This window comes from Vidua macroura, chromosome 5, assembly GCF_024509145.1.
Source record: "Vidua macroura isolate BioBank_ID:100142 chromosome 5, ASM2450914v1, whole genome shotgun sequence".
Taxonomy (NCBI): domain Eukaryota; kingdom Metazoa; phylum Chordata; class Aves; order Passeriformes; family Viduidae; genus Vidua; species Vidua macroura.
In genome coordinates, this window is record NC_071575.1 from 35709368 (window position 1) to 35736270 (window position 26903).

The following is a 26903-nucleotide window of genomic DNA, read 5'->3' on the forward strand; positions in this document are numbered from 1 at the left end:
TTAACTCATAATTTGGTTCACTGGTTGTCCTTCTCCTACCTCACTTGTAGCACAGAAACATGAAATGAAAATCATTCATTTTTTATTCTGTATTATTGCTTATGGCTTATAATACTTTTATTGATATTTCTTTTCCAAGAATTACCTGGCTATTCATCTCCACTCACATACTGTTAATAATTTTCTTCTTCTACTATCATTTTGAATGGGGATCATCAGCACACCAGCTGAATGTAAAGTATTTTTTCATATAATAACCCCAGTGTTATTTTAAATTCCATTTTTCAGAATTCCCAGCAATCCATATGCCTTCACCACTGTGAAGTATGCAGAAGTTTTTCACAGATGATCAAGGTTTACCATTAATTGAGAACCTAGCAAGTATATAAACAATTCCATGTGCTTATTAAAGACTGAAATACTCCTGATTTCTAAGGCATGTTTCATTTGCCATTATGTGCCTTATCTTTTTTCCCAAATCCTCTGACAATCTTATCACCTCCATATTCTGGAGGTGACAACCTCCAGACATTACAAACCAAGTCATGCTATGAATGTTTTCATCATTTCCACATCAGGAATAATCACAATAAACAGTAATATAATCCGAAATGCTGCCCCTCCTAGGTGCAGAGTGTTACCAGAGCACAAGTCTGTAACACTCTCAGGCTCTTGTCTATCACACTCAGCAAATTTAACATGTTGAACATTTCCATTAGAACTCACTGTTCCACCTCACACACCTTTAATCAAGGAGTATCTATAGGTCTCCCAATGAAAAGCGATGAACAGATCTTGTAACAAAGCTGAAAATTTAGTAAAGAAGAAGAGGGTGCCTGAGGCACAGATGATTGATTAAAGAAGATGCAAAGCTTCTTTTCAGAAGATAAGAATATTATCTGAGTTTCTTCCTGCTGGAATGCAGTGAAGAGATATTGAAAATAAATGTACAAAGGAATTGTTTCTTGTCCAACTTGCTCTCTTTACAGCATAATTGCAGTTGGCTGCAGCTAGATGCAGTGTTTCATTTTAGTAAATAAAGTCACTTTTTATGGACATTGTTCTTTCCTCATCCTTCTTTACGAGAATCACAGAATAACTAAAGCTGGAATCGACTTCTGAAGGTTACATTGCCTGTCTCGTTGCTCAAATCATGTTTAACTTGGAATAGGCTGCTTGTGGTCATATTCTTTCAGGTTTAGACCTGAGCAAGCTTTTCCAGTGTTTCACCATCTTCATTTTGATCCCTACTCAGCCTTTTTTGTCTTACAATCTACCATTTTAGCTGGGAAGAGGATACATTTTGTCCTCTTGCTCAGTTTTTACTTTCAAGGACAATAGAGAATGTAAAATATTCTGACAATTGAGAGTAGTTCTTTAGTAGCAAGTATTTAATGTTTCTGTGAACTATTCTCCCAAAACCCTACCTCTACCACTAATAACCTCTTTTTCTCAGCTTCAAAGAACTAGATCCAGACAGGATCCAGACATGCCACCTAGAAACAACAAAGCAGAAACCACTCAGCTCACCACACCATTAACCATTTGAAATCAGAAGGGTGTGATATGGAAGGAAGTACAAAAACACTCTTCTGAGTTTTTAGATAAAGACTGCTGCTCCCACAAAATACCTCCTCTTCTGTAGCCTCTCCTGTTTCTTCTGGCCTACAGATAATTGCTATCAGAGTCTTGGCTATTTCCTTCTTAAATTATAATTCTTCAGCTGTCACATAAACTTCACGTATCGACTCCAGCCCTTGACATGCCTGCTCTGGACAAGGGTAGGATAAATAATTTTAGAAAACACATTAACTTTATTTCCTCAAGTCACCTGCCTTGTCCTTTTTAGGAGCTGTCACTTTTAGGAGCTTTGGGAAGAAACTCAGTTTTTCATTCTTATTCAATTAGTTGGCACTCCAAGGACATGAATAAATAACTGTGATGCTTCATTTCTCTACCTTAAAGCAAATGTGGCTTATCTGCAACTCCCTTCTCCTTCCCCTGTCTTTTTCTTTTAATGTATACCTAAAATCTACAGGTTTCCTGTTGGAGCCTACACAAAACCTACCCTTTCCACCCTCCGTAAGCATCAGGCAGAAGAAGGTTGTTTATGTGTCAGAGGCTTGGGATGTGCCACATTTATAGAATGCATTAGTAAAAAAAATGACAACAACTCCTGATAAATATCGACCCGCAGATGGTACACTCAAGCAGCTTCAAGGGTCACTCAGTATTTGGGCACTGATCTGTTGCATCCTGGGTTTGGGTTCAGATTAACGGTTCTGATCTTAGTTAGCTTGCCGGTTCTGTGTACCCTTGTGCATCCCCTGTGTTCCCCCCCCCCCGGCGGTGGTTAGCTCCAGGCTGCCTGCCATTGCAGCTTCCCCCGTCACTCTTGTAATCACTCCCTGCCCACTCCTGAGGATTCTGTGTTCGTCACCCCATTCCCATGATCCCACTTGCCCCGAAGCCCAGTGTCTGCCCCTGCCGCGCTCCCATTGGTCGCTGTAGTACACGTCATTGCCATGGTGTATTCATTGGGTGGGAGGGCTCCCGTCCTCCCTGTCCCACCCCTATATCATCCCGCTTGCCCCCAGTCCCGGGGCTACTTTCGTCCACGCGAGGTTGGGAGGAGGCTGCGGCTTCTCCATTGTGGCTCTCACAGCCATTAAAGCATCCAGCCGCCACGCGGACGGATTTGGACGTTTTCCCTGCCTTTTTGTTTCCTCCCTCGCACCGACGGTGCAGCGCGGCCAACCCATGCCGGGGCGCGACAGCAGAAGCACCTGGAAATCGCGGCAAGCTCCGGCCCCGACGAGAAGCCGAGGTGCCCAAGCCGGGCACTCAGGAGCTGACCGGGGCCAAGAAAAATAATGCACTGCCACTCTGATCAGACACTCAGGCACTGCTGAGGTTAAGAGCACCTTACAGCCTAATCAAGATGGCAGAAATGGATAGAGGGTCAGACTATGGATCTGAGACAAGTTATCATCTTTGTGTAGGAAAACTTGTTTTCTTACGTGGGATTCCTAGATGAACTAAGTAGGAAAAAAGCACAGCATTATGGTCTTGTCTGTAATTTTTTTTCTTTGTTTTTGGGGTTTTTGTTTACTTGTTTTTTCTTTTTCTTTTTTTGAGCAGCCATTACATTAATAAATAGAGAACATTTTGGGTTTTTTCCCTAACCAAGAATAGTAAGTCTGAACTCACGTGCAACCATATGTGAAAAATACATATAATTCATCTTTTGTCACAGATAACTATATCATTGCCATCAATACCATCTCATGCTTGGATGTGATCAAAGTACTGATGAAAAGTGGCAGACTGAAATGGAACACAGATTACAACTGGCAAACAGTGGAGGGTAAGGGCAGGGCAATGGTTATTCCTGCTTTTGTCACCTCTCAGCTAGACTGAAGCTCTGTGATATACCTGAGTGTGAAGTCTACAGCCCTAGAAAATTCCAGGTAACGTGGAGTAAAACAGCTATGTTTGTCTGTAAGTCAGGATACTGCATATGTAGCAAACCTCTCTCTGAGCTGCATACAAGCTTTTCACAGCATTTAAAAGAAAACAAAACACACTGATATCATAAAAATATTAGTGAAGTTGTGCCCAAGATATATTAATATAAATTTCACTCTGTACATCTGAGTGGAAGAGAGTCCTCCACCTCTCTGTGCATTTGGTGCAAAGGATCTCTATGAGCAGGGTGGATCCTGCCCATGCATGCCCCACTGGGAACATTCCACTGAAAGTGAGCTTCTCACCTGCTACTGCCAGAGACCCACCTCTGACCACTCCAGTCTCACAGCAGCACGTGGATTTAAAGAAAAACAAATGAAAATGGCTTCATAAAACAAAATGTTCTGCCCCTGCTTCTCCCTCTGGGGGAAGGATTATAGTACAAACAAGACATGAAAGTTGTTTGTCATAGTATTTAAGTGCTCAGGTGCTCTCAATACAGCATCAGGAAAAACCCATATGGATTAAAATATAAAATTGCCTTCTCTTCTTCTTGCCTGCTTCTGTCATGTCATGCCTATCTTCTCTTTTCTCCCTTGCTTCATCTTCATCTCCCATGGCAAAGTGAAATCCTGCTCACCAGCAAGCACAAGCACTGTCAGTTGCCTCACCCTCCTTCTTCAGCTCTCTGCTGTGTCAACAGAGGGGACCTTTGTAGGCAAGCTGGGAGCAGTGAAATGGTGCTACTCTGCCTCAGCATTGCTTAAAGTCCCTTGTTTGGATGGTTCAGAAAGTGGAACACTTGTTTTGGGTTACATATGAAATATTCAGGAAAGGCCCAGCTAACTCTCTTTTTTCTTTATCTGTACCCCGTCACTCTCATTGCACAAAACATCCACAGGTCTGCATTTCTAAGCATAATGCTGCACATGGCTGCAGGGAGGATTTTTCAGGGGCAAGAGGTTTTTTCCCACCTAACTATTGCTTTACACCTCATGCCTCTCAAAGTAAATGGTTGCAGTCAATGCAGGAATGCTACTGCTGCCATCTCCTGAGAAAAGCTAGGTTAAGCATGTTTAATGGAGTTACAGAAGATGCTGCCAGAATGTCTGCCTAACCACGTCCTAATGAAATGGGGTCTTTTGGCTGGACTAGACAAGTCTGTAAATTAGTTATATCTAAGATTACAGTTATCAAACTAGAAATATGGGATCCAAACCACATGTCTAGCAGTTGCCTGGAAATCTCATTTGCAGACGTAACATTAGATCACAGTATGGGATGTGATTAATCTCTGCTTCCCAAAGGCACACAGGAAATCTCTGCTCTACTGGGCGATGGAGGCCTCCAAGTCCGGCTAACTGCGAGACCTGAAATTTTGAATTCAGAGACATAAATGCTGCTGTGACTCTAAGCAGAAATTCTCACCTTCTCTTATTTAACCCTGAGCATAGAAATTTTGAGGAAAACTGTCACAAACTACCATGAATTTAAAAACCATCAAGGGATAATATGATGTCTTCTCAGGTAATCCTGAGCCACCACTGAAAATTGAATTCAGTCTCCTTCACCAACTAACATTAACAGCCCTGTGAAATTCCTGTTTATAAAATCCCCAAATCCAATTATTAATTTTCCCCTTCTCCTTCATATGCGCATATGTGATTGAATATATTCTCACAGACAACAAAATGTTTCATACTAAACATTAGCTGCTCATAGGAACAACCATGTGGGTCTAAAAGGCTTTCTCAGAATCTTTCATATATTGAAAGCAGTATCTTACACTATAAAATCCAAAAAATGTTCTAAAGCTGCTAAAATATTGTATATTATATACAATACCCTCTGAAATATGGGGTGATAGACAGTAAGAGGGCCAATCGGTTCCAGAGCTTTCTTCATTAGCAGCACCCTGACACACAGTCCTTGCATGAACCTGTGCTACCTTGTCATCTGCACCCTGCTGCTGTTGCTGAGATTTCTTTCCCTTTCACTCCTTAACAGTAATGCTCATCCTGATCTTTGTAAAGTACTTCAACATGATGCTTCAAATTCACTAAGAAAGTATTAAATAATATTACCTGATCATTATACCTCCTGTAACAACCATAGAAGAATATTTTCTGTGTTTGCCCAGAGCTAATGACTACTTAACAAATATCACCATAGTAACATGAGTATTTCTAATTTTCTTTCAAATTAACAATAAGGCTTTGCTTCACTTTCAAGATGAGATGTTTCTGCTTGTAATTTCTGAAATTGAAAAATTCTACCATTTTTTACGATAAAAATTCATCTTTCTTGATCACAGAAGTGGTAGTGCTGATATCCTTCTTTGCCTATAGCCAACCATAAAGAAAGACAATAAAACTCCTTTGAAAAGACTCAGTTTGAGAGCAGAAAAATAACTTTGGAGCCTCTGCTCCCACTGTCCTGTATCCTAGATAACTGTGTGTCTCCCATCTTACATCCCACAGTCTTCCTCTAGGCTACAAAATATGAGCTTTTTAGTTTTGGCAGAGTACTAAAAGCAGTAAAAGGTTGCTTTTTAACTTAATATTCCTCAGTCAGCAGAGATGGGGGTATAGAGAAATGGACAGAAGTACGCAGGGGCCATGACCTTGCAAGTCATTCAGCTTTTTCACTGCAAACTTATTACCAGGGGTAATGTACAGGGCTTCCCAGAGGCTGCTGACCTCTCCTGCTGCTGCAGTGGGTCTTGCCATGGCACTGGCAGAGGAGTCAGCACTCAGGCAGAATCTGGGAGGGGATGTTGCTAGCTGGATTGTGGTTGCCATACTCTGCTCAGCTGTGACAGCATATGCTCAGCATTCAGAGCCAGAAAAGGACATGATGCTGTCCTTGCCCACTCTGAGCAGCGAGCAGCCTTCTGGGGAGTGAGGAGATGGACAAGTGAAATGTGTCAGGCAGAGAAGGGGAGCCAAACTGAGTGTCAATGGAACCAGCAGAGAGAAGAGGAACATGTACGAGAAAGGCAAAAGAAGAAGGGATGTGCTAAATGGCATAAGGGCAGGGAGGGGAAGGAACAAAATGCTGAGGGAGGGAAAGAACCTGTGACAGTGACAGGCTATGTTTTCTTATCTATGAAAGGATCCAAGTAGAAAAGAAAAAAAGGCTAAAACCTCAATGCTTGGAATTCTCTGACAAAATGCCTTCCTTTCTTTGGAAATGGCAGTCCTCAGAGCAAGTTGCAAAGTCTGCCTCAACACAGCTACCATTGCCACTTAACAGACTGTTAAGGACCCTGTGTTAATAAAAAGCTGGATCCATATAGAAATTACCTTTACAGTAACATCTCTTATGTGTATGTGTTGGAAATAATTTCAGTAAAAGCTTATCTAAAAAATACCACTGGGAAGAAATTCTCCATTCTTTCATTCTAGAAGGAATGGGTGGTTTCGCTCATATTGTCTGGAACAAATCAGAGCAACATCTGCTTTGTCCCCTCCTCCTCCCACACATCTTAGCAACTTTTATCCCATCATCAACTCTGGGACATGTTCCTCCATGGGAGCTGAGGGTAGTGTGGGTATTCATAGTGACGGATGCCAGGATACTCTATCCACTTGGGCTGTTGGAGCTTCCAGGGGAGTGAGTACCTGAATTCCTGCAACAGGCATCTTCTTTCCTGTAGCAAGAAGCTTCATGCTCTGGATCCTGAACAAAACTTCACCAGAGCTGCAGATCTCTGCATTTCGGTTCTGAAGCATCTGCCTGGGGAGCTGGCAGGAAACAAGGACAAAAATATTCTCTGCTTGTGGTATATCCAGAGTCTATTTACTCTGACATTCTTTGGTGCACCGTTTTGGCTTCAAAGGACAGCCTTTTTAGGTGGAAACTTCCTGACCAACTGTGGTCTGAAGTTCAGCAGGTCTGCTAATAAAACTGAGGGGAGAGAATTCATACACATAAATAGGCAAATGAACCAGACCTAATTTTTTTTCTTTATCCTGTTCCCTCAGAGGAAGGACAAGAACAGGACACAGCATAACTGAGCAAATATGGAGGATTATGTGGATATAGGTGAAATTTCTGTGCATTATAGTATGTCCCCAAGAATTAGGCAGGGAATTTCAATATAACAACCCTTCAAGCCTGGATATTTGTTCTAAAGTTCACACTGAATTTCAGTCATATTTCACATTTTGACTACTGCTTAGTTCAGACCCCACCCCCACCAATATCTTTGTCATCTTGTAAGAAAATATTATTAGTTAAAAAAGTTACTGACTTATCAAGGAATGGTAACAGCTGAATGATAGTGATATTTTTCCTGTACGAACCACTTCTTCCAGCATGCCCTGCAACATTATGCTATAGCTTGTCTGTTTTTCTCTAGGTGGAGTAACCTGTTGTAGCTAAAAATAGGCAGTTAGGCTTTATGCCAGCAGCTGCTCCACTCCAGAAAAAGAGGAGGCCTCCCTCCATTCTGATTACCAATATGGTCTGAAGGTTTTATTCAACGCTACAATTGGCAAAATGGCAAACCACTGAATGCTGTGCCTAAGCATGCAATTACATTGTAATTCTTGAGTGTAATACTCTGCACAGTTGCTACAATGTTCAGCTGAATCTCGAAGCAGTTAGTTGACCAGCTTATTCTCTGAAGATGATGGTTTATGGAGGAATAAATTGCAGGCACTGAAGTTGAAATTAGGGAAGCACTTCACATGCCTAACCCTATATTCAGGACAGAAATTAAAGAACATTACTTATGCAGAATACATAGCAAGACTAAGCAAGTTATTTAACCCCAGAGACCCTTAAGCTAGAGATGAAATTTACTGCATGTGGATGTAGTTTGTTAAACAGTCTGGTAGATTGATACAAGGTAATAACCAGCTCTCAAACAAGAAGTATAATTTTATACTGGGAAACATAATTTGTTTTTACAAGAAAACTAATTATAAAGTATTTGAGACACACTGACTGTACAAAAGCAGTAATACAAAGGCATTAAGTAGTAATGAGTAATTACTAATGAGACAAGGTCTTCTTATATAGCTTTTAGGTTTCTTATTTCCTCTAGATGAAAAATCCATTTACATTGTAATTTTAGTTCGGTTAAGATGAAAATTCTGCCTCCGGTGTGACTTTGCACAACCACAGTCAAGAGTCAGTACCCTTAGTTCAAAACAGTGCCACTAGCTTGACCCAGAAAAGCAGGGGCAGAGTATGCTAAAGATCATGGCAGTTACATGAAGAGTGTGGTAATGATGGAGCTAAATTATTCATTCTGCCACTAAACTATGTCTGGTAGTTCAGGAACTGCTGTACAGAAGCCATCTCTCTTTCTGGTGTGTGGCCTGTATGAGTGGAACAGCATACCTGCACTGAAGAATCTGTTTTCAGACTGTGTATATCTTTTCATTGCACTTGCAGAGTGCAGCATAATGTATTTAAGGTGTGTTGAATTATCAGTGCTAAAATACAGTTCACTAATTTAAATTACTTTTTCATTCACTAAGTCCTTGGGCTTTTGTTGTACAGGTAACATGTGTTTTGTCTGCTTCTTTGTTCTGTCAGAGCCATCCATATATGGCAAGATAAAATTATTAGTGCTGGTTATGTGTCAGCACATAAATGCTTTATTTTGTTACCAGGTGTCTTTTCTTCCAGGTTTGGCATTTAATTGTCAAGATGCATTTAAGTTTCCTAAATTGTATAATCTAATTTAACAAAAACTGCTGGAAAAACAAGTAAATGCACTAACAAAAGTGAAACATCATTTCATTTATGAAACTTTTTTCTAAAGACATGATTATTCAGTGTGCTCTCTCACTGCTATTTATCAGCATTTGTTTAAGGTTGCAATTGAACAAAGAATAGTAAATGTAGGTTAGTGTATAAAGGCAAGGTCACATGGCCTTGGCTTTAGTTAATTTATCTTTCATGACAGATTCTATTTTCTGCTACTAGTATTATTACCAGAATTACATTTCTCCCATGACAGTGTATCTGGAGCTCTTGCATTGCCAAACTCAGTGGTAGCATTTAATTTGTGTGACATTATTCAGTTATCAAGAAAAAGTGCGTGCTGAGAAACACTCTAGTTAGTTAATGACAGCATAAAAAATGAGTTCTTCTAAAGAAGAGCAATGCCTAAAGTACTTTGCTAAAAACACTTCTTTCTGAGGCTGCACTATCCCATTCCTGTCATGGGAACCTGGGCATTCACCAAGCAGATCTCCAGATGAAGGTTAATAGGTAGATATGCTGAGGCAGGAGACACAGAATGAGTTTAACAATTAAATTTCATACCTTTTCCCTTAAGTAATGGCAGCTGGACAACGTACAAAGACTGCAGCACTAAATTATAGGAAAGGCACACTAAGCTCACCCTAGTCTAGTCCTTTTTCTGTGGAAGATAATCTCTACATATGTAATTTTCAGCAGAAAGAAATCTAATCCATCCTTGGAGACCTACACTGATGGAGAAGCCACGTAACTCATCATGTATTTCCTGTAATATTATATACACATGACTTTGTATGCTTATATCCATATTAACTGAAATACAAATATATCCATGTCAGGAGTAGCTGTAAACAATGTAGCTGTAAACAGGAAAACTTCAAGGAAGGTCCTACCAGGATTGAACAGGGCTCTGCTCTTGACAAAACATAACTTATTACCTTTATGTACAAACAGAAAGACAAAGTAAAATGACAATGCAGGTTTTGGAAATTATGGAAGCTGCTGAAGTTGTAAATTAGACAGATGATAACTGTAGAGAATCAATAATTTAGCAGGGTGGGCTGATTTTAATATCCTGTTTTAATACAGATAAATTTGCACTTGTATATCTAAGGAAGAAAGAGCATAGTTTATATAGACAGGATTGGACTAAGTATTTCAAAATGACAGAACATGAAAATAAGTCAGGGTCTTGATAGATAATTAACTGAACATGAGTTTGCAGTGGGATGATGCAATTAGAGAGTGAATGTCAGCCCTGAAGTCTAAACAGGGAAAAGATGAAGTGGGAGTAGGAAGGTGATATTAGCTCTGTTTATAGCAAATGTAAAACCATGACAGGAATGCTGTGTGCAGCTCTCATACCCACATTTCAGAATGGACTATCTGATAAACCACATAGTCATAAAGTCCTGCAATAAACATGTTGAGGCCTAAAAGGCATGGCTTATTGTGAAAAGCTAGGAACGAGCAAGCTGCCTGTCTTATAAAAAAGACAAGCAAAGACTGTTGTAAAAGATGTTTTTGATTGTGACTGGCTTTTTAGTATAAGAAGAAAGGGCATAACAAAGGACAGTATGGGATATTATTCTCTTGAAAAAGTGATATGTAAGATTTAACTGCAAATAAAGCCCTTAAAAAACCCAAACCACCCAGTGAGTAATTACCCACATCTTTGACGAGGTGATGAATCTTCTACTCTGTACCGATATGTCTAAAGGTCTTTCCTGGGATATTGCACTTCCAGGAGACATTACAGACTGGTTGCTGAGACTTACAGCTGAGGTGCTGCAATCTGCAGGAGCATAATGATCTCTTCCAACCCCAAAGTCTATGATAAGGCGATTAAGACAATTATACTTTGTTTGAATTCTATCAAATAATATTGATATATACGTGCTGAGGAAGTAGTTCTAAGTTCTTTGAGTTTCAAAATAAGGCATTATACTTCACTGGTTTTGGACAGATTTTTCATCACTAAAATCCTGCTGAATCATTGGAACTGGAAACAATACTTAATTTTGTTTCTACAGAGATTAGTTGTGCTGAATAAAGAAGAATCACATCTTCAGTATGTAATTTTGTTTTCATATTCATATATTTGAAATAGTATTTGTTAAGTAGTCCTGACTGCAAAAACATCAGACTGTGTTTTCAATAAATAATTCCACTTTAATGGTAAAGTAATAATTTAGACAGATACAGTGTGCACACCTGCAAAAAAAAAATACGCAAGCTGGTTTACAAGCTAGAGGAACAATAAACCAATAGAAAATACATCATCCAGTTAAGTCCGATGACACCAAATACTTATTATTAGGGTTTTACAAAGACTACAAAAATTTTCAGATGATTTATTTCACTGTTTCTGTCTATTTACAAGATATGTTACATCAAAAATGTACAAAATATAAAATGTGTACAGACGAATGTTTCACAAACAATTTCTGAGTTGTAAACTAGGTGGACTCACTGAGATGTATTGCAGGAAGTTTTGTATATGTAAATATTGTGTGTTTGTGAGCTAAATATGGCAGGAAAAGATTTGCAGGTTTGCTCAGAGCACAGGTACAAGAAGGAGCAGCTTTTCTTTAGTTCTTTGAGTCAGTTAAGGTGTATGAACTGACATTTTGCATCAGAAATGGATCCAGATTTGGGGGAGCATGATGTTGGTCAGACTGAATCCTACGTGCATAAATTCAGAGTTTTATTAGGGTAATAGCACCGTGTAGGAACCTCTAGATTCAGTGATGCAGCTCAGTGCCACTTGGAAACTGCATTGATTTCTTTAAGTTACAGCAGGTGGCCACGAGGAGTGAATAGCACCAGATACACATCCTGAAGGTAACATCCATGGAGGTGTACAGTACGTGACTACACAATGCCAGAGCCCTTAGGTACCTTCTTGCTCACGTTTTAAGCATGGCTCTGGTGGTAAAAGAGTGTTTCCGGTTACTCTGAGCAGTCTGGATGCAGTCAGGTTGTAGCCTGCTGTGACATATGAACTTCAAACATTTTCAGACTTTTCCCCCCAGAAATGTATTGGTTTCATACAGATATTGAAACATGCTAACTGTAGCATTGATAGCTCCTGCATAGTCGTAACAACTGTAAGTACAGGACAAACACACCAGGTAATAACAGCTTTTAGGTTTTGCATTCTGTATTTGTTTGCAACATACAGGAAATCTCAGCAAGTGAAACATCTCTTAACACCAACAGAATAAAATACAATATTTTTGTTTGTTTCCTTTTGATTTGATTTGTGCAAGGCTTTTTTTTTTTCTTTTTTTTTTCTCTCTATATTTACAATACCCACCCAGTAGACTGTGCAAAACCAACCCACTTTTACAGTATAAACTTTTCCTCTTCCACAGTGGACATCACTGCTTCAGTGTTCTTTTATGCTGAATTCTTCATGTACAACTATAGCAATCAAAACAACATGCTGAAACTAGAAAAAGGAAAAAAAAAAAAAAAAACAAACATATATTTGTGCTCATGCTGCATCAAGTGCATCCAGCTCTGCTGGATAAGTATTCAAAACATCTATCCTCCCAAAAATTCCATTCCATGGGACCAAATGGATTTGAGCCGATATTGTCAGCATTTAAGTGGCAGTGAAAGAGGGTTTGGGTTCCTTGTGTATTTCTGAGGGTAGGCAGAGAAATCTATTCACAAGATAAAAATATTATATAGCAACTGTTCTTTCTCGTATCCATTACTTTAAAAAATCATGATATATAGATATGAGGCTACCATGTTAACTGATGTTTTGTCGTTAGTAAATGAAGAAAAAAACAGTGTAAATTACCAATGGTTTAGGAATTAAACCAACTGTAAAACTGTTCTAGAAATCTGTTTTAAGGCAGTGAGACAGCACCATAAGAAATGTTCCTTCTTTCACTGAAAAGGCTCAAACAAATGAAGCCCTAAAAAGCCTTTAATCAGTGTTGGTTAATAATTGGTAGAAAACTGTTGTTAAGGAGTGGGCAGGCGGTTAAAAAAGACCCTTGTGGTAAAAATAACTTTATAAAATCTGTGACTTGTGTACTAAAAACTTTATGAAGCGCATCACTGTGACCATGGCAGTTAGAATTAAATTGGCACTTATCCAGCATATCACAGTCATGTTTTCTGGTGATTGCACAATACTGTTTGTGCTTTCTGAGTTACTATCATCTTTTACTCATTTTGGAATGGGCAGTAGCGTATAACACAAACACCACTGCCGTCCTGTGACCAGCACCATGTGGCACAACAGAGGTTAGAAGATAATTAGAAGACTGCATTGTTCATGCAGCACCTCAAGATAAACTAAAGGTAAAAAAAAAAAATCCAAAGAAGTTTCGCTGTAAACTTGTACAGAGAAACACAGAGACACAGAGAGAGAAAGAGGATAAGGGGAAAAAAAATATTCCAGTTTGGCTAACATGTGTGCAATCTGCTCAGATGCCCTTGGTCTAGGGCACTTTCCAGTTGACAAATGGAGTCTCACTTGGCTCCATAGGTATTGAAAATGCCTTGAAATTAAACTAATTCAAGATTTCCACTTCAAATTTTCTTCCTGACTTTGCAGAGTTAGGTCTCCTGCCTCCCTACAACACACCATTCTTACTGAGAGACCTCGGTGTGCTGCTTCAATGCTGGCAGTGGTCTAGTGGAAACATATTTTACCATTATCCTACAGCAAGATTTGTCCCTTTCAGAGAGTTGATTCAAGGGATGAATCCAAAATGTCGTCATGGTGGCTGGTGCTATCACTGTCACAGCTCTGTGCGCTCGAATAGTTGGCTGCCTCTTGAAGCCTCATTAGCATATTCATCTGAAAGAAGAAAACAATGTTTACATAATCTCTTCTAATTTAAAACAGCAGTGACCATGTTAAAATTTAATTAAGCTCCCCTGCTGTATAAGGTGTGCTGGTACCTAGAGGAGGAACCGTACAAAAAGATTTCAGAAAGGGCAGGGTATTAGCAGCTCCTACTGGCACTCTTTTCATTGCCTTCTGGTTTTTAAATAGATGTCTAAAGGTCCAAAGAGGGATACAATGGATATGCCTGATAGCTCTCTTTAATTCAGGGGTGAGGCCAGCTGCAGCTGTAACACCGGCAGAGGAAGGAAGCCATATCTCAGCTGGACATCTGGGCCCATATTTGGAGACAGTGAAGCTTCCAGATAATTTTTGGATGGTGTAGATGCATTACACTGAAAAGCAACTGAAAACATAATCACAGTAACATACCCCCTCTACAAGAGAAAGATGGGGAAGGAATGAGAGAGGGGTGGACTGATGCCAGTTGCTTCATAAATGAGTCCCATCTGCTGTTGAGGGGCTGCCCTCAGGAGCAAAACAGCAACAGATCCTCCTACCCAGGAGAGCAGAGCCCACCATAATTTAGGGATTACTGGTACCTGAAAACCATCTGAAAATAATTGAATAGCAGCAGTAAGATCCAGAAAATTACTGAGATGCTTGATGCCTAACTATATATTGGTCAGGATTTTATTTATAAAGCATCCACTTTTGCCAGCATGCAAAGGACTGCAAGCAATGTTGACACTACTTCAGTGTTTTTCAAGGAACAAATACACTGTCGTTATAAAAGGCAGGCAAAGAAAAACCAAAGCCAAAGATATTCCTAGCAGTTTGTGTTTTAAGCCCTTACTTCCAGTTTGTTCAGAAATCCTTACATCTCTATGCTTTTAACTTGCATAGTGAAGTTTCTCTAGGCACTGAACAGTGTTCAACACTTTAGTGTAGCTTTTGTTGAAGCTTTAACAGGTATCCATGCTTGTGAACACAGGATACATGCAGTGGGTGTTCAATACATCCTGCATGAGGCGTGTCCTGTTTCCACAAGTGCAGGGTCTGTCCACCCATGAGCTCCATTGGAGGTGGGGGCAAACCCTCCAGTCACAACTCTCAAGCTCCTGATATTTGCTCAGGTACAGATGCTGACCAGAGTGTGCAGGGAGCAGGGGTGAGTAGAAACTGAACTCAGGCTGCCCATAGCCTGAGTTTTCACCATAATGGAGATTATGCTGTGCTGGAAGCCTGCCCAACACACTCGCTGGAAGCTCAACTCACAGGGCCAAAATATCACCTGGAAGTTTATGGAACGGAAGAGAAGTTCAAAGAAGATGATTTTCTACACTTCTTCAGGACACTGTCTGTTTTTGAACATGAAACACTGAGGCTGCGGAACCATCTTCTTAACACAGTTAAGAGTTAAGTGCATTTTCCTCTGAGAAATTCCCTTTTCCAAGGGGAAATTCTAGAAATACAGCCTATTCTAGAAATACAGTTCTCTAAAATTATATTTTGAATTGTGATAAAGGCAGTCCACAGAGAAAGCACTACACAAGAATACCACTTCAGTATATGCATTTTAATAGTCTATTATCAGAGGAAGCAATGGTAAACCTGAATGTCTGGGATCATATTTAAATAAAACAATACATGGTATTGAGGGAAATCAACTTCTTATCATTTAATGCCACCACATTTGCATTCCTTCTACATTAGGACTATTTTACAGTCATCAGTTATCTCAAAATATTATGAGAAATGAGAGGATGACTAATTTATATTTTCACTAAATTCTCTATCATCGGTAAGTTAGATAATGTGAATATTGGAGTCCTTCATTTTTATAATGTAGATAAAAAAACTCCCTGATGAAGAAAGATGTTTTCATTATAAAAATGGTTAATAAGCTGCTGAAGCTTATTTATTATTATTATTATTTTTTTATTATTATTATTATTCCCAAACAATATAATGATGAAGACCTGATACATGGTACCAGATACCAAATACATCTGGGCACATGGGAAATACAAACAATGTAAGGACATATTAATGTGTTGGTGATACATGCCCTCCTGCTTCCTTTCATTTTCAACATTTTCATAAATTATAGGAGGATTAATTTTAAAAGCCTATTCTGGAACAGGTGCACGGTACTTTTTTACTGCACAGTGTACAGTTTAACATGTGAGAGTAAAGTGCATACTGAAAAGCCTTTTCCTAAAAGTTCGAATCTTACCAAGGGATCCCCCTCTGTATCAGTCTGTGGAACATGCTTAGAGGTTGTTCCTTCTTTTGCTGATGCATAACCTTCGTAACCAACATCTTCAGGCCTTAACTGAAGTAGTGATGGCCACTCATGCTGTAGAGTTGCAGAGCTCCATGGATAGGTATCAGCTACCCACTTGGAGGGATCCTCCCAGGGTGCCCTCTTACCATACATCTACATTATGGATATAACACAAATAAGTATTTTGCAGAGTTTTTAGTACCAGTTGTAACAGCAGAAAAAAAGTCATCACAAACATCAAAACCATTTTAGAAAGAGGTTTGCTTTCAGATATTCTCAGTATTCAGGTAAAGTAAGACCTTAAGGAGATCGGATCATCTCCAATAATGATCCTTCAATACACAGAGTGGCTGCAAGTTGGAAAATGCTCCATAACTACAGAAACTTGCAGACAACAGCAAGTGCTTGATACAATGTGAAATGAGACCTCCAGGTAATTTGCTTAAGGCATATCAGGGAAATTAACACAGACCTATCAAAAGCATTCAAGTTAATTGGATTTTGTTTGAAGTGAATTAGAAGGTGGTAGTACAGATTGTTCAATTCTCCTAGCAAAAGGTTAAGAGAAGATTTCAAAAGGTTAAGAGAAGAACTTCACAAGAGGTATATTTTTCCTCACTATGAAGCATAAAATGCTTATGAATCTGGGAGGAGGACAGAGGAAGAATGAGAATATTGTAATTTTAGGAGATCTGGTAGCATCCTCACTAAAATTCAACCCTCTCTGTATTGCTGTTCACAAGCAGCATTTTATCTGAGAGCCCCTTGGTAGCTGCTTTAAAGATTTCCTTTAGCTGTGACAATGATACACTGGGATGCGGAGCCATCCATCAGGGCTTTTTGTAATTTCTCCTGCCTCAAACAGTTTCACACAATGAAGGAACACCATGCTATTGGCAGGGCATGCACTCATGGAGGAGTGGGCTGTACAGGTGGGCTGTACTCCTAAAGGGAGTATAACAGGGGAGGACTTTAGTGATAAAGGCAGAAGGATGGGTTGTGCTTATCACTGCAACACCTGCTGTCAGGAACTTGCTGAATGCAAAGCTTCAGGTTAGGCAGCCAAGTTCCCTGTATTAGGCATAGAGATACCCAGACTGCTTCTGCCCTGCACTGAGGCTAGGCTGCTACAAAAGGGATTTGCCTAAATAAGCCAAGAGAAATGTTTCTCAGAGGTAGCAGGATAACCCCAGGCTGTAGCACTTCCCTTCATCATGACTAAATATTTTCTGGAATCTAGAGAAAGGCTTGTAAATCCTATGTCTGACAAGTGAGTTTGCAAAGTACCTGACCAGAAAGGCAGTCTTTATCCATCTTTGGTTCCAGGGACACATAATTATATGATATAAAATATTTCTGTTTATTATTAATAACTTTATTCTATGGAAGCCATCCAAAGCATCTAAAAAATGCTACAGCTCATGAAACAAATATATTTTCTTCTATATGCTGCCATCTTCTGCTGCACAACTGAAGTTTTCATTTAAGCAGTTACCCTGTATGCTTGGGAAAATATGAGTATGAAGAATATCATTGCATTTTTACAGCTGGTCTAAACAAGTGCTGTTAATCTCACTGTGGCTGCTCTGTCGAATGTTTGGCAGTATTCTGCACAAGGTGTAAAAACTGTAATTCCCAGAGAGATAAGCAGTTTTAGGAAAGCATGAGATATTCAACAAGGCATGATTCTAAACATCCATTGCATCAGTATGTCACTGTGTCAATACAGGTGATAAAGAAACTGCAGCTGCTTACACAGTTCTTTGCCTAGTCCATAACAATCCCCCCTGCACTATGCAGTAATATCTTTTGGTGTGACATGTGGAAAAAAATGCCTTTCCACAAAGCTTATTTTTAGACTACATAGAATTGCAGTGCACAAACAAAAAAAAGGAGATGGGAGAAAGCCAATTAAAGACCGGGGCAAAAATACAAAAAAAGGAGAATTGATTAATGCAGATATTTAAGTTTCCTCCAAAGATGTGGAATTATCCAAAATCCTAACCTCCTCTAGTATAACCTGGAGAGTTACCCTCCCGGTGAAAACCTCATTGCAACCTTCCAGGGGGCTTATAAGAATGAGGGGGAACAACATTTTAATGTGGGCAGATAGTGTTAGGACAAGGGAGATTGTTTAAACTAAAACAGGAGAGATTTAAATTAGATGTTAGGAAGAAATTCTTTACAGTAAGTGTAGTGAGGCACTGGAAAAAGCTGCCCAGAAAAATTGTGGATGCCCCATCCCTGGAAGCGTTCAAGGCCAGGAATTAGATATCTTTTAGGTCCCTTCCAATCCAAGCCTTTCTATGGTTCTATGAAAACATCTTTGTTCACAAACTTTTTCCCACAAATCTGTGTACCTACATGTGTATGTAGGTGGTAGGAGCTATTTTCTGGTACCAGAGTAAAGCTCATTAAGAGCTCCATTCAGGGGTAGGCTGAGACTGCCTTGACTCAGGGTGACAATCTGAGCTGTATTTAGCCATGCTGGAAACTCTTTAAACAATGGAAAAAACCCAACTTCCTCCAGTCATAGCGAAGAAACCCTCTTCATAAAATACAAGGTATGTTAGTGCTGGAGCAGACAAAGCCAAATTATACACCAGAGTTAAGAGCAGGTCAAAAGGAATTTGAGTCTGTTTTCTATAACCTAAAGATTTTCCTCTTGCAAATGCAACAGCACTCATACCAGGATGCACTGTTTAAAAACAGCTCGGATAAAGCCTTTGAAAGCAATTTTAAAAATTTTTAGGAAACAAATTACGTACCTGGAGTCCTTCTCTCACAGCTTCCAGAAGATATGGAACCAGGGAATAGTTCCAAAGGTCTGTAAACCACACTCTGGAGCCATCAACATCCATAGGGCAAGGGAGGAAGAGACGGGGACCTGAGAAGTCAAGTTATAAAAACGGTATAACTAGAAAACACACTTAATCTTCTTGAAATTAAAAGAGCAGTACTGGAACAAGCTCAAGAGAATACTAAAACAGGACTAACATTAAAGGAGCTAACAGTCTCCTGTTATTAAAAATGAACTGGTGTCACTTAGTCCAATTTTAGGGTCTGATGAACACTTACAAGTTTTATGGCAAAGCTATGTAAAAGCTGACATCTTTGCTAACACAATTATTCCATTAAAAGACTGCAGGTCCAAGGGTTTTTATTGCTGTAATTATACTGCAGTGTGAAAGCAGGAGAAAATAATTAAGCTTAGGAAAGTTACTATTGGGGTAATTTTTTTTTTTTTTTTAATTTAGTTTAAAAAATAGTGATATTTTACTTGAAAGTATTTAGCAACAAAGGAAGAACTACCAGGAAATATATATACTCTCTCATTAAACTTTCCATTTTCTTTTAAATCTTTCTGACAACTAGATAAATTCCCCATACCTATGTTGTGCTTCCAATTGAGACATGGCAACTTAAGGAAAAAAAATATATATTTTTCACAAATCCCTAAAATGCTCAGCCTGCATCCTTATTTCAAACCATTCCACCAGTGGACTCACCAATGGTTACATCTGAAGAGCTGTGTGTTTCTAGGAAACTGTTGAGATGATGCCATGTTTTGGGGATCCAGTCAATGATTTTCATAAGCTCATTATTGCGTATGCTCTTTTCTATTTCAGTTTCAATCAGTTTCCTTCTCAGATATCTTCCTAAGAAACCTTTAACAGGCTCTGTGTGATTAGCACACAGCACCCACCTGGGTAGAAGAGATAAATATCAAGCAGCAATGAACAGCAAATTATTTCCTTAAACATATAGATGAAAGTAGTGTCATAGAGTCTCATTAGTCAGCAAGTGTTAACACTGCTCCAATAAACATCATTACTGCTCACTGTTTCAATACAGCCGTTTCAGGTTCCAGCAGGAATTCAAGACACTGCTGAAGACAGAAGAAATGCAGGAATGCAATCATCTTCAGCAACTTGCTAGAGGTGCCAGACATTATCTTATTTCTTTTACCATTCCCCAACACCATTCTGAGACCCATCAACAGAGGAGAGACACTGAAACTGAAATGCTTTACTGTGATGAGACACAAGATCAATATTTGTCAAAGAACTGGGCTCAGAAGCAGGAAACTGTGCAAACATGGCCACAGTAAATACAGAGAGAATGTACCTGAAATTGTGATGCATCTCCAGATTTGGTGAAAAAGAAACTCCTTGGCTCATGGTTCCAATAATATAGGGACTGGAAATATAAAAGCAGTAGGATTTTTTGAAGGAGAATTCATTCAAATATTCAGAGTATATTCCTTCTCACTAACTGTTCTAGGCCAATTTCAAAAGAGTCTGGGTGTACTATTGTCATAGATTTAAAATATTTTTGAGGTACAAGTTTAAAAATGTTTATTCCTGTATGATTTCTCTCTTGCACATATGTAGTTTACTAGTGCCCATCTGTAATGAAGAAATAAATAAAGCCATTCTGTCTTAATGTAATTCATAATTTGGCAGTACGCTTAGCTTTTTAATTTCAAAAGCCAGTGAATCTCATGAGTAAGACATTGCACGCAATGATTTTATGAAGGGAAGTCCCTATGATATTACTTTTACAGCAGAAATAACCAACGTTATATGCCAGTAGAAGTTCTAGAAAACATTATTTTTACTCTTGCTTGAGAAGAACGGACAGTCAGCCAACTTTATACTTCTGCACTGCTGCAGGGAAACTGGGAAAGGCAAATCTGCTAGATTCACAGATGCTTCTCTATGGCATGGTTTATCCCAAATTCCCCTATTACAATGTGTAAGCTGTTCTTACACTACTAATGAGCTTGTGTGATTTTACAGGGTGCAAAGGATAACACTATAATTCAGTCAAGTGCTTAAGTACATTCTTAAATTTTGTGGTACATTTACATCTCACTGAGAAGCATGAAAGTCATGTAAATGAAGCGAAGGAGACAACTACCTTCTTGGCTGAGAGGGGTTAAAATTATTGAAGCACATAACAGCCTTGCAGATGGCCTATGGGACCCTAAGTTTTCACTGGGACATTTTATTTTGCAAAATAACAAGGAGCTTTTAACTGTAAAACCTGAGTGCAAGAAGAGAGAAGTGGTACTACCTACCATTTATTGTATTTACAGTTGAGGAAACCATTGAAGATGTCACTTAGTGAACTGATGTGGTGGAGGTTATCAAGAATTATGACGACAGGGAGGTCAGCACCATTGTTGTCAGCACTGCATTGCTCAGCTAAGTTTGATAGATATTGTCGCAGATCCTTCAGCAGAATTAATTAAAAAAAAAATCACAAAAAAACCCCAAGCCCACAAAAGATTAATCCAATTACACCACAGATGTAGTTTCACTGGAAAAAAAAAACTTCAGAAAGATAACATGACTGCTAAAGAGTTTTCCTTCTGTAGATCACTCAGCTGAATCTGCACATGCAGGAAAACATGCTGCTTACACAGGGCAGCATTGAAACCACACGCTAGGAAAAAACAAAGGTGCTAAACACAAGGCAAATGATTTGGGGGATACATTCCTTAGAAATTTGCTGATAATATATCCAGAGGAAAATACATTGCAATAAAATATGCCATTTCCAATGGGCTGTGATACTCATATTAATTTTTGGACCTTCGTTCTTATGAGTACCACATTTATATATCAAAACCCCACCACACCATCACACAATTTTGTTGTGTTGAACTACTCCTTTAGCTATCTCCTTTCAGCACTCTCACTGAAAATCTGCCTGCCTTCTTGGAGATGTTTTATCATACCTCATAAAAAAATATTGGTGTGTAAATTATTCTTTCCTGTCAGCTGTCTGGCTGCTGTTTAGTGTAAGAAGTAAAAGAGAGCTTTCTATAATCCAAAAATTTCATATTTTTGTCAACAGCTGCTCGTGAGAATTTGGGCTAGTCAAGTTTTACACCTGTATCTCTAGAGGTATCTAATTTTGTCAGAGTTGGAAATGCTCAGTATTATGGACAAAGTTCCTATTGCCATTTTATTTTCTGAATCAGGGATAGCAGAATCTTTACTTCTTTAATGGGAACATGCACCTTTTTTATTTCAAGAAAGATTTTTCTTTGCCTTTTTATGATCAGGTGTCTCTCAGGGAACATTATAGGTGTCTTCCATGGAATAGTACCATCTATATTATTCAAACAGCCTTGGTATTTGACAATGTTGCTTTTTCTTTTTTCTTTTTTTTTATTACAAACACAAAAAATTCTACATGAATTTTGTTAGAAGAGAAAGGGGACAAAAACCCCAACCAATCCAATCCCAAAAACAACAGTGAAACACCAAAATACACAGACCAAGCAATTTACTAGAAATCCAAAAGCTGGCTCTTTAGTGGGACAATTTTCTTTACAGGTGTGTATAGTAAAGCAATAGAACATAAACACATTCTCTGCCAAAGTAAATTGCATCACAAATCCTCTGTATAAAGACAGTGAAAAGCAGTTATTTTTGCCAGAATTGTCCTTTTGCCCCTTTGGGATCTGTATGTTCTCCCTTCTTACGTTAGCATTCATTATATTCTGTGCAAATCAGAAAGCTCTGGGCAAACCCTTTCATTTTTTTCTCTCCAGGAACCAAATTAGGAGTACACTCAATTCAAGACAGCCAGGAGAATATTATTATCTGTGGCTAGCATAGTAGTCCTGCTAGAAACCTGATAATCTGAGCTACGTAAATCACTGGGAACGTGACATGATGTGTGAGGCAATTTCAGTATGGTCAGCTTCCTGACCAATGCACACCAGAAATCATGACAGTTGTATCTCCCCAGTGCCGATTAAGAAACTGAGCCCAAGAAAGTAATTTCAAATCACCCCTTTGAAATTTTTCTAACAAAGGCTGATGTTATCATCATAAAAAAGCAAGTTACACTAGTATTATTATATAGCCAACCTTCTGACAAAGGAATTACAGACACTTCAAAATTTGATTTACACAGGAGTTGGACACTACTTAAAGCAGGTTTCCTCAAGAGACAAAAAATTGAGACTTCCTTGACAGTGCTTAAGTGGTTTGTTTAGAAGAGAAAGATCTGGCCCCTGTACATCACTGGGATTGGAGACTGAATTCTCGTAGGAAGAAATGCTAACTGAACAGCAAAAGAGTACACCCATTAATGGAATCTGTTCTGCATCATCACTACAAATTGGGCAATAGATTATGTTTTCAACTGTAACTTACCTTGCTTGACTTGTGATCTATGTTAAAAGTTGCAATTGCATCCTCAGTTTTTTTCCTGCCAGATTTAGTTATAATATATTCAGCCAGCCTGTTAGCTAAATAGGTTTTTCCTGTGCCACTGGGTCCCGACAGAATAATTCTGCGATGCTCCATCAGTAAATTAAAGTACCGTTGGGTAATTGGCTTAGGAATTAATGTGTCAAACACAAAACTGTCCAAACTGTTTTCTTCTACTCCTGGGGATAAAAGAAAAGAAAAATGGCCTGCCTTATACTTACTAAGGTAGTTATTTGGCCCAGCACCTTTGCTATGCCCAAAGCAAGGTAAGATACATTTTAAATCAAATCTTCTAAATCAAATCTCTGTTAAGGACTTCTTTACTGTAGAAATACTGGTATCTTTCCACAAAAAATTAAACAGCAGTGGTGAGTTGAGTGGGAGAGATGCAATCAAAGTAAATGTGAAGAGAAGGCTCAGTGAGGCAAAGATATATGTTTCAGACATTACTGGCAATGATGACAAAAAAAAAGGTCAAAGTGACAGCCACAAGGGTTACCAGTTGTCACTGGTACATACATACAATGTATGTAAAGTCCTCCGAAGGTCCCCTCTACCCTCCAATACCAAATTCCTAGAGTTTTTTAAATGTACAGAATTTTTCCTGTGGAACTGAATAAAGCATTAGTCTTTCTCATTGTAATCTCTGTTTTGGGGTTGGATTTTTGTCACTGTTTAGAAATCTGTACTTTGGTGTGATTTGGCAGTCAGGCAGAGAAGGACAGATTTCCCTCAAAAGGCTGCCATAGATATTATGCAATGTCTTACAGACAGCTTATGTGATAAATGTGCCCTCAAAGTAGAGACAATACAGTAAAGTCAGGTGTAAGAAAAATAAACATAAAAGGATAGGGAACTGCAGTGTACAACTCTACGGTATCTGCAGAAGTATTCTTCGGGTTTTACCTTTCAGGTTCACAGTGATGATGTTATTATCTCCAACCAGATATCCACAAGGCAGCAGTTCAGGCACTTCTAGGCTATGGGCTCTAGTTACATCCCCTATACAATAGCTAGCAATGCAGTCAGAGCTTAAACCCAGGCTAGTAGTTGGATCCACTCGAAAAATATACTCCTGAAATTATATGAAAAGATAAGTCATAAACTATTTATTGAATGAAAGCTATTTGGAAAACTGCCTACAGTCATAAAAAAAAAATATGCGACATTGAGAATAAAGCTTAATAGCGGTTGTTGTTAAGTATATATCAAAAAAACCTCAAACCAAAACAAAAACTTGGCAAGACAATTCAAAGAATACAGAAGTTTTCTAAAGTGAAAAAGAAAATTGTAATAATACTTAAGCCAATTTTTCAGTGTCTTACCTTAAAGAGACGTCGGATTACACCATCTAAAACATCCCATTTTGTTTTTCCACTGACTCCAATTGATCCTATCAGGTATGCATGTGGCTTTTGATCCTGCAAAGAGAGATTATTTGGAAACTGGACTAAAAATGGTGCTAATTAGTTTTCTATGAAGATTCATAGTTTTCTAATGAAGAATAAGAATATTATTTAGAATGAGAGGTTACAACTTTGGTAATAATCTCTGGGCCAGAAATAGATATAGACTATATTACTTTGATACATCTTTATAAAGAAGGGAATACAGAATCTTGTTCTGCTCTTTGATTGCATCTGTGTTTTTAAGGACATGACTAAAAATAAAGTTTGCAGTGTATTTATAATTTTTTATAACACAGAACATGAAAACATGACAATACAATTTTTCAGCAGCAATTTCATAGTTGCACTCTAAGGAGACGAATGCATAGATTTAATTTATAATGACTTTTAAACAGAGATAGCAAGTCCTGGAACATGCTACTATTAATTAAACTAAGAATTAGTAGTGTCTAAGCCACCACAAAGGCATAAAGAGGCCATATGGTATTAGTCTGTGGAGTGTGCCTAACTGTATTGAGCATGCATGACAGAGAAGAGAGCTGCAATCTATGGGATATTTCCCTCCAGTTCCTGGCTTAAAATACTGAAAAAACATTGACCTATATATTCCAACATTTGCTTGAGCTATAATTCTGTTCTGGATAATGCACTTACCTTGGCTCGACTATAGCCTTTGTTTATAGTGACTAAAATTTTGACACTATGACCTTCTTTGTGGAGTGCTCCATCAGTGACATCATCCAACAAAATATCTACATTAAAAGAAGGGAAGAAATCAGTCTGAAAAATCACATCAATTATGTTCAGATCATCAGTTCAATATTTGTTCAAAGGATTTAAAAGTTAAAAATTTGGTCAAAAAGAAAGGCTGCCATGACAACAACTTGCCATTGTTATAACCTGTACTTATTCCTAATTCACCATTTCTGTTGGAGGTGAAAAAAGTTACAAGTTGTCAATTTTTGCAGGAACATTAGGAGTTTTAGTCATGTAGAAATGAATAGAGAATCCACAAATAAATAGAATCTTGCATCATAGTCTTATCTTTGCTTTCCCTCTTGAAACTTTTTCAAAATTACAATATATTCACAAAGTAATGTTGTTTCAAAACTAAATTAAATTTATGTCTTTGGGCACTCATTTGTGCCCTTTAGAATGTTGTATGAAGAGAAAACAAGAAATCCTTGCATTGATATTTTTGCTGTTAAGTAAAATAGCATTTAATTTCACTTTCCAGATGATTCCTTTTGCCTTCTGTACATATAGCGTGGATAGAGTCCTTTTCACCCCCACTAGAAAACCACTTTGGATTCCTCCAGAACATGGCACTCTATTTTCAGCCATTCCTCTAAGGAAAGGCTTCATTTTTCTTGGAGGTGATTTTGATCTGCTCTGCACCTCTGTTTCTACTTCATTAACTCCTAAAATGAGAAAGCAGATGTATTTCTGTTAAAGGCTGGGCCCACAGCTTTATTGCAGGTGATAAAATTGCTGCTTTCTTCTAGAAGTTCTGAGATTTTACTGTTAGACATTTAAACTAACTATAAAATTAGATGAGATTATGGATTTGCATTTTCTTCAAAGGCCAGCACAGTAATCCACTAACCTAAACCCTGTTTGTTATTACATCATCTTCATGACATAGTCTGCACAAGGTCAGATTTCATCCAAATTAAATGAGGTCCCAGTAAGATTCAGTCACTTGTTCAAAGGAAAACTAAAGAAAGGGTATGAATATAATTTTAATTAATGTATTAAAAATAAGTTTTCATGTTAAAAGTTTGATAGCTTACATCCAGATCTAGGACGCAGATTCTGCAGGGTTTTTTTTTTTTTAATTCATTGAACAAAGAGGCTTTTTTTTTTTTTTTTTTTTGTGAGTTTTAATAAATCTTTGCTTGCTCTGTTCCAGGCAGACAGATTTTTTGCATCACCAATGAATGTTTCACTTCACTTGTCTTGTGTTT

General features: G+C 38.4%; 1 protein-coding gene across 1 annotated transcript in view; it reads right to left on the bottom strand.

Annotated features, from left to right (window-relative positions):
* Positions 1 to 11340: 11340 nt before the first annotated feature.
* The window catches only part of NAV3 (neuron navigator 3), a 248795-nt gene continuing 233232 nt past the window's right edge, over positions 11341 to 26903 (bottom strand). Inside the window, exons 29-39 of the mRNA XM_053978007.1 lie at positions 25591 to 25688; positions 24853 to 24948; positions 24434 to 24602; positions 23471 to 23706; positions 21376 to 21530; positions 20421 to 20492; positions 19802 to 19998; positions 19061 to 19179; positions 16242 to 16445; positions 13867 to 14014; positions 11341 to 12643 (exon numbers count right to left, since the gene is read on the bottom strand). Of these exons, the coding sequence (XP_053833982.1) occupies positions 13895 to 14014; positions 16242 to 16445; positions 19061 to 19179; positions 19802 to 19998; positions 20421 to 20492; positions 21376 to 21530; positions 23471 to 23706; positions 24434 to 24602; positions 24853 to 24948; positions 25591 to 25688 (1466 nt within the window). The 3' untranslated portion in view covers positions 11341 to 12643; positions 13867 to 13894. The remainder of the gene's footprint in view (positions 12644 to 13866; positions 14015 to 16241; positions 16446 to 19060; positions 19180 to 19801; positions 19999 to 20420; positions 20493 to 21375; positions 21531 to 23470; positions 23707 to 24433; positions 24603 to 24852; positions 24949 to 25590; positions 25689 to 26903) is intronic.